The following is an 8,838-nucleotide window of genomic DNA, read 5'->3' on the forward strand; positions in this document are numbered from 1 at the left end:
ATATGGTGGCTTTTCGTTAGGATGAGTATATTTTTAAAAACTTTGGTAATGACGAGAGTGGATATGACCCGATAATATAATAGAGGGTAGATAAGAATAATATACCAAAGTAGGAGCGTAAACTTGGCCCTTTTCCTTAAAAAAAACAAAAAGGGGATGAAATAGGCACAATAGAAAATTTGCAGGGCAAATGTGCAATTTGTCCCAAAAAGAAAGGATGAAAATGAAAAAGAAATTAAGGTTTCGTTTTCCCGGGCAAAGCCGAGGTTATAAAAGAAAAATCGAAGACCATTTGTCTTTCTTTTTTCTGTTAAAAAAATCTCCATAAGCCTAAGCCAATACTCTAATACTATCTTCTGCTCCGATCCTGTCCCTTATACGCAAACTGATAATTTCTGTTTATCTTGGTTATTCTGCTTAGTTCGTTGTAATTGAAAAAAAAAGAAGAGATGACAGAAATGGATGAACCTTTGGATTTTGAATTCGAAGAACCCACACATGTTAGCCCTACTATTACCAAGAAAAAGTAAGTTTTTTTTCCTTTCACCAGTTTTTTTTGTTTCCTTTTATCCTCTTTCTCCTGTTGATTAGATTGCAAAACCAGAAGCTGGGTATCTAGGGTTTAGTCAAGTAGCAGTGTTGTTTAATCGGTTGTTACAATCCGCACTTACTATAGTTACCTGCACGAAATAAAGTATGCTGGTAGTGTAAAAGTTGTCGGTGTAAGACAATTGAACTATTTTAGTTTGTATTAAGTATTTATTTGTGAAGTTTCACTTGAACCAAGTCTTAAGCTTCTGATTCTAATTGAACTACTACTACCCTCTAGGCTGTTTCGTTTTATATCATTTAGCATAGTATAGTTATGACTGCAAGAGAGATTAAGCATAGTATAGAAGCGCAATCTTGAGTTAGGGTTGACATACTGTAACATCCCATGGATCGCTGACGGTTGAACTCGAGAGGGGGTTTGCTGTGAAACTTGCCTTTAGCAAATTCCAAGTCGGAATAAGAGAAGAAAGTTAAAGGCTATATAAGAGCGAATTCAGGATTCAATTATTGAGGCGCATTTTGGGTTAAAGCCCAAGGGGGCAAAACCGTGAGGCCCAAAAGCCTTGAGGTGGCCCAGAGCGGATCAGGCCAAAATGGTCAATGGCTTGGTTAAGGGCCTAATGCACCTACCATTTAACTCTATAATAGTAGACATGTAAGATTATTTGTTCACCCCCACAATAGCAACTGTTACTGTAATTAGCCTTTAAGCCTGGGACTAGCTTTCACAACCACCAGTTACCACGTTGTCTTGACGCTGGAAGAGTTGATTTAGATGAATGTGAATAGTCACTTTTCCACACACTCTAGAAAACAGAATACGATTAGGGTTGTTCCTATGATAATTAAGGAAAGGAAAGGAAGTTGACCACTATTTATTGAGAGAGTCTACTCGTCACAAGCCAATAGTAGTTGAAACTCATTTGTCCACACACAATTAAAATAAATAATCAGACCTTGTCTTTATTTTTTAGGTCAAGTCATTACCTTTCAGGTTATAACCAATCAACGCAAAGTCTTAAGTTCTAACAAAAGAGGGTAAATGTAGGTATTCAAAATGACAAGTTAGAGTTTAGGCTGCTTACTGACATACCAGGATAGATCACAAGTTTCTTAAAAATTAGTACTGTTTAAATGATTTTTGAATGAGTATCAGAATTCTTCATTTGCCTAGGGAATAGAGTTTGGTCAACATCATTTGTAAAATGGGAAGAGCCTTAGGGGTCGTTTGGTAGGATGTATAAGTATAGTGCGGAATAAGGTGTATTAGTAATGCAGGGATTAGTAATGCATGGGTTAGTAATGCAAACATTAGTTATGCATATATTATTTCTTATCTACTGTTTGGTGTGGTGTATTAAAAATTATAATGCATTGTATAATTTTAAAGAAAAATAGATGTTTACAAAAATGCCCTCCATATTCTCTAGCTTTAAGGGACTTTAAGGACAATGTTGTCTTTAACCATACTAATGCATGCATTAATAGCATTGGTATTACTAATGTCATGGTTTTCTATGCATTACTTATACATAGGATAATACCAAGTATGATGTATAACTAATACAAGCATTAGTTATACACAGGTTGAAAAAATGTACCAAGCAAGATATTAGTAATGCACAGAGCTAATGCTTGCATTATTTTTCTAATACCTCCTACCAAACGACCCCTTAGCCTGATCATGTCACTAGAAACACCATTGTACTTAAAAGTGTCTAGAGTTTCTAGGAAGTCCAATAGATGCATATTCGGATCTTCACTTGACTTGACTTGAATAAACGTATTTGCTGGATCAATTGGATGACAACTTGGTTGATATCAAAATTATATGCTATCACTGGTGGGCGCCTCATGCTTGCCTGTCTACCATTGTAAGTTAGCGTTGCATAGTCTCTAAGTAGTCTTCCTGCTCTAGGTTTGTCATTAGGCTTGCTGGGTTTCTCCTGTAAGGTTCAGTCCCTGGTTTCCCCAATGTTTTCCTGGATCAATGTGTGATTTTGGGACCGTTCAGCTAGTTCTCTCCTTAGTTATTGCAAGGATCTCTCTATTTCTGGGTTGTACTGAATTGGTTCCTTGGAAGAGGAGCAAGTCATGCACCCACACACAACTTGCTATACTACAACAACTACAACAAACCCAGTGAAATCCCACAAGTGGGGTCCGGGGAGGGTAGTGTGTACGCCTTATGAAGGTAGAGAGGCTGTTTCCGAAAGACCCTCAGCTCAGGAATATTAAAAATGAAGCAATAGAGAAACAATAGCAACAAGATAATAAGACAATGGAAGCAAATAATACGAGTAATAGTAGAGTCTCAGAGATCCAGGGATACAAAACTACAAGAATAGTGCCAATCCTACTCATAATAATGGCACACCGTATAAAAACAAGGGACTAGGAATAGGAAAATACCCGACTAGTACTACTACTACTGCTGGTAAGACAAGGCGAAACTCTAGACTGTCTATCAACCCACCACCCTAATTCTCGACCTCCACACCTTTCTATTGAGGGGGAACATTAATACTTCACAATTCAATCATACGGACTCAAAAATCAAACTAAACAAATAGACTGAATTATGCGCTCTTTTCCATTCCCAATCATAAACCAACAACCCAAGGGATTAGTAGTGAGGAGATAACAACTAGGATCCCCACATTTGCTTTATGGATCAGGAGTTAGATTTTCGTTGTGATTATAGTTCTTTTAGAAATTATCACCCAGTAGCCAAACTTGACTTAATCCATATTCTAAATAGAGAAAGGGAAACTTCTGAAACATAAACAAATAACAATCAAGCTGGGCAATGATAGCAGTGGGTCAAAACAAAGAACTGGTACCATTAAGGGAATGGACCAGACATTGTACTAATTTGAGGCTAGAAACAGTAGAAGATAACTCAAGCACTTGAAAAGTCTTGCAAATTGTGGGTCGAAATAAAGGACTTACTAAGAAGGAAAGAAAGTGACTTCTTCTCACTAACCTAAAAGGATATTTCAATTAAGCATTAAAACACTAAAGAGAAATTTTCAAAGACAGAAAGCTTCATAAAGCTTAGAATAGGGAAGGGAAAAGAAAACAAAGCATTCCACTAGTATGAATCAGAAATTTATTGATGTTAGAGTTTAGACATGCCAAAGCAAGCACACGCCCTAAGAACGGGAATGATCTTTATTTATCTCTGATTTCAAAAAGGTTAGTGGTGCACATATCCAGGAGCTTGATTGCTTTCTTAGGTGGGGAGGGGTGGGGGAATTAACTTAATGCACAAAAGCATAATAACTTGCGACTCTTCAAGTAAATGCGTAAAAGGACATAAAAGAGAAGAGGAACGTAATGGAAAAAGGTAGTTGTATCTTATCTCAGAGGCAAAATGAGTTGTTAAAGATGCACAATTTGCAATTCTTAGCAGGAGGCCTCGTAGAGGCGATGTTGGTCTTTTTTTCCAACCAAGAAGTGGAGTAAGAAAGAAATTAGTAAAACAAACTCACATGGGAAATGGAAACAGCACCAGACAGCCAGAACCTTGTTTCTTCAGATGACATTTTCCCACTCAGCAACCGCCATTTAATGTCCAGACTGGAGTTATGCTCTGTATCTTTTTCTTCGTTCTTCTCCTTCAAGACTTTGAACAGAGACTCTGGAATCTTCTGTTCTCCTTCTGATACCAGCTTTTCTAGACCAAAATGAATTCTACTACAGTCTGTGCAGCAAAACCATTTATCTTCGGCAACTCTTTAAGTCATCCGCGCTCAACTTGCTATGTGCAACAAAGTAGGTGAGAAACAAGTTAGATGAAAATGAAATAAAAATTTGGTTCTCAAATCAGTAACATAACCTATTTGATCACTACTCGTCACTCTATCCCCGGAAATGAACCAAAATTTGACGAGTCTTAAGAGTATAAAAATAGTCTCATCCGTCGTCAAATATAGTATAGATTAAACTATCGTTCTTAGGAATTGGTATGTGTTATGTCTAAGCAAGTCTTGTTGAGCACTATTTGAGAGAATGTGGTTGTCAAGCACCATCACGCAAGAACAATATGAAAACAATGTTGACTCAAGAAATAGGGCAAGATTCAGCATATAGCCATTATGTTCTTTTTCTTTTTCTTCTTTTTTCCCCTGACATAGCGAATATGTATCGGGTATTCATTTTATTACTTGATTGAGAATATCGCACTGGAAACAGGCTAGTCTCTTGTCCATTTCTTTTCGTCGTTGCTTATTCAGCCAATTGAATGGTCTTAACTTTGTGGTAGAATGGTCTTAACTTTGTGGTACTGTCTTACGTTCTTTGTGCAACTAATCTGTATTTTCTAGGAAGAAGGTAATCGGCTTAGATGATCTTCTTAATGATTTTTACCAAGTGAAGAGTGACATACCTAAGAAGGAACCTAAACGTGCAAAGATCCGGAAGTCCTATGATTCAGATGATGATGTGGATACAAGAGAAGCAGAGCTTCATAACTATGTTGACAAATGCCAACAACAGGTGTGAAGCTATCTTTCCTTTCTTCCAGTGGAATATGCTTCTCACTTTGCTCCTAATGTTGGGTAACATTGAATTTTTTGTTTTTGTTTTTTAGATGAATGAAATAAGCACTGATGATCAGATGCCATTATGGGGTCTTCAAGTTTTTGGAGACCAGGTTTTATCTATGAACTAAGACGTTTTCATAGCATTCATTTGACTCTGATGGCATCTTGGTTTGAATGAAATGTAATGTATATCTTTACCTGTCTGACCTGCAGAAAGCTATGCCCCTGCTGACTTTTCCCGAGATTAGGAGTTGTGTCCTTTTGCAGACCTTCATGGGGCATGAAAATTCATTGTTTGAACTCAAAAACGAAGAAGGTGCTGTCCCCCCCCCTCTTTTCTCTCTCTAAATTTCTGGTGGTATTAGTCACAATTATGCTTTGTTACTGACACCTCTTTCTTCATATTTAGTTCTATGTTTAATTCGTTCTAGGTATAACTCAGGGACAAGTTCTTAGAAGATTCAAATGAGTAATTTAACCAATTTAGCTGGAGATTAACTGAGTGGTTCTATATCCATGATGATATTGCAGGAGAAGCATTCCTGGAGGGATTGCTTGTGCATGGTTGGCTTTTGAAATTGGTAAAAAATCATGGTCTAGTTGAAAAGTCCATAGCAACATGGACTTTTAGTCTCAGTAAGTAGCAACACTTTCCAACTATAGAGACCGAATAATTCCATAGTTACAATTGCCTTATGCCTTCTCAGTGTTATATTCACCAAAAGAAGAGTTGAGGGAAGCAGCATGTGAATTTTGGTGCTCTCTTCTTTTACCTGAAAATCAGGTTCTCATCTCTGCACCACGAATGAATATGTATCACTCTATATGTTAATGCAAATTTCTTGAGTTATTTTGCTCTCATGCTTTGTAAGGTTGATGTTGTAACATTTGAGATGGAATGGTTGCCGAACCATTCAGAACTGAGGCAAGCACTTGAAGTATATGGCTTTCTGTTGGATTCCTCTTCCAAATCTTTATCTAGCATGGAAATTGTGGATGGAGGTAGACAATTTTTCACCTTAGTCTGACTTCCCTGGTAGCAACAGTTGTCCGTCTTTTAAAAAACTGAGTACTAATATAGAGTTATTACAAGGACCTTAGTTTATACTTAGCAGTTACAAATTCTCACTACTTTATATGCTGTGTCTTAGATTCTGATTCTGCTGGACCGCCTCAAAATATCAAATCCTGGATAAAGTATGTTTCTGTTTGTTGCCAAGCGAGGTACGTGATTAGCTTGTTGACTTTTGGAGCTTTATCTGTGTTTTTAGGATTTTAAACATTCTTATAACTGATGCAAATGTTTAGAAATTAGGAATTTTAGCCATGTCAGCCATGTTGAATACTAAATACTTTGGTACCTACCTTTGATCAGAATCATTCTGGCTATGTTAATCCTGAATCATGGCATTATCTTAAATCTACATTCTACAATCATCATATTTTCGTTTTTGATAGGAGTACATGTTCAATTTTCTCAACTTCGGAGGTAGAAGATCTGATTACTTCAGTGATCTGTCTCTTTTTGGACCGGCAACTTCTTGGCCTATCTTCAGCGTTGAATGATTGCTTGCACTCCCTTGTTAGCTTCTTTAGTGATGATGCATTTCATTCGAGCTGTCAGAAAATAGCAAAAGCCGTCACCTGCAGGTATATATTTGTAGTATACATAACAGTTATTTTTTTACTATTAGTTTGATTGCGTTCTGAATTAATTTAGTACCCCTAATCCTCAAATTAATTGTTTTTCTACATAGATGGATCTTATCCCTCCTCAACTTAGTAGAAAGAGATAATTTTAGTGGAAGAATCAGATAAGTTGTATATGAAACAAAACTTGTGAAACTAAATTTAGGACGTACTCCTTTCAGCTGGAAAAAATGCATTTTGAATCTCATTTTTATCGCTGTTGTAGAGAGTGAAAATTTCTATATGGATTATTTATCCAGGAGATTGATGTGCAAAGCATGTTAAGAAGTTAAAATTGTTCTATTGTTAACATTTTTGCATCTTAAGTTTTTAGTAATTGTTATTTGCTCATCCCTTCGATTTTTACATCATGTTTTAGATTCCTGCATTGGTTGATCTGTGGATTTAGAAGTTTTATATTTTTATTTATATTCTTCGCGTGAAAGTAATAAAATGGTACAAGTTAATTAATTCAGAGTTCCTACGGATATCAACTGCTTGAGATCTGTGGAGATTGCAACTGGAGGGGATCCTCGTACTAAGCATCTTAGGAGTGTGCTGTCTTTTCGGTTTCTTGTAGCATGTTTTGATAACAAGGTAGCTTTGATCTGCTTTTACTATTAAACTATCATTTATGTATTATCTCTGTGCCTCATCATGCTTGTCATTCATACCGGCTCCTGAAATGTGTTTTCTTTTGTAAGATAACAATTTTTCAGTGTATGCATGTTTCCCTGAATACATGTGCAGCTACATGACGAAGAACGGATCTTGAGATCTCTAATCTCTATCAATCTGAAGGATAAGAATTGTGATCTTCTAAAAATGTATATTCACTTGGTTCTGGTAGAGAACTGGCTGTTTTGCAACCCCTTATTAAAAGATAAACCAATAATCAGTGAGATGTGGGGTGCATGCCTTAGAAACTGTTCCTGTCAAATCACCAGCACAGATTTGAGGTCTTATGCTTCTAAGGTAGATAACATAATGCTCTTCAAATTCTATTATCTTAGTTATTTGGGGATTCCTGCTGACATTTGTTATTTATGTTAGGTTCGTAGTAAAGCATCATATCTTCTTCAAGGCAGCACCACAAGATGACTTATAAAGGTCTGTACTTGTATACGTCCTTGCACAAAATTTTCTTCCTACAGTGAATCAGGTGTGATACAGTAAGTCTATCATAAGAGATCGACATGTTTGATGTATAATCCACAGGATGACTTCGTGGTTTTGTGATGGAACCGGAAGATTCATTCTAGCTTCTAAAGAAAGTTGACGTTGCTGATAATGTTTCTCATGAGATGGTCATCTTCTACTGACAAATTTTTGGGTAAGAATTGCAGTTTTTGCTAAGATCAATCGATCTATCTGCCTGTTTTTTGTCATTCTGCCCCCCCACTAAATGGAACATGTGCTCATATGCATCTTTGCACTGTATAGTAATACATTTTCTTACCTTCTCTTTTTGAGGGAATATTGAGATAGATGTAGTTTAGTGATGCTCTCTTTTGTCATCTGGTATTCTTCTCTGGTGCTTGTTTATCACGCATGAAAAAATTATTTAAATCTATTCTGTTCACGTCTTTCATTTTTTTTAGGTTGCTGCTTTATCATGAATATGTGATGTGCCTTGATTGAAATACAACGCACATTTTTGTACAAGAGATATAGGAGAAGTTTTCTGTAGAAGTAAAGATTCATCTTACTATGATTTGATTGTCTGAAAGTATAAAATTCTATTGAATTTGCAGTAATGCCAAAAAACTAGTAAGACATATTATTACAGTCAAAAAAATTGGATGCCAACAAGTTTCATGACAAAAACAAAGTATTACTAGCAACGCTTACTACTAGACATAACCATGCATAAATAAGATGAAAACTTTTAAGTTGTAAACAAAACCAATCGTAAATTAATTCACATGTTTAAATATATTTCATAACTTTGTAGTTATTAGTCCAAAATATGTTCCTTGTATATATGTATCTGGATCATTTGGTCATTTGTCATAATTAAATGAACCAAAATCATTCCAAAACTCTTAAA

At 36.1% G+C, this 8,838-nt stretch overlaps 1 protein-coding gene across 2 annotated transcripts; it reads left to right on the top strand.

The window, feature by feature from the left end:
- Positions 1-291: 291 nt before the first annotated feature.
- On the top strand, positions 292-8,370 carry LOC107765164 (uncharacterized). 2 transcript variants are annotated; one of them, XM_016583776.2, is made up of 13 exons: positions 292-526; positions 4,881-5,052; positions 5,147-5,209; positions 5,313-5,415; positions 5,631-5,735; positions 5,807-5,883; positions 5,972-6,101; positions 6,251-6,323; positions 6,558-6,749; positions 7,265-7,385; positions 7,539-7,763; positions 7,842-7,898; positions 8,007-8,370. In XM_016583776.2, the coding sequence occupies exons 1-12, from the start codon at positions 450-452 to the stop codon at positions 7,887-7,889; spliced, it is 1,386 nt and encodes a 461-aa protein (XP_016439262.1). In that variant the 5' UTR covers positions 292-449; the 3' UTR covers positions 7,890-7,898; positions 8,007-8,370. The 2 variants fall into 2 exon arrangements, with proteins under 2 accessions (XP_016439262.1, XP_016439263.1); XM_016583777.2 differs by lacking the exons at positions 7,842-7,898; positions 8,007-8,370 and having other exon boundaries at positions 7,508-7,681.
- The last annotated feature ends 468 nt before the right edge of the window (positions 8,371-8,838 follow it).

The sequence above is a fragment of the Nicotiana tabacum genome, chromosome 9 (assembly GCF_000715075.1).
Source record: "Nicotiana tabacum cultivar K326 chromosome 9, ASM71507v2, whole genome shotgun sequence".
NCBI classification, from domain to species: domain Eukaryota; kingdom Viridiplantae; phylum Streptophyta; class Magnoliopsida; order Solanales; family Solanaceae; genus Nicotiana; species Nicotiana tabacum.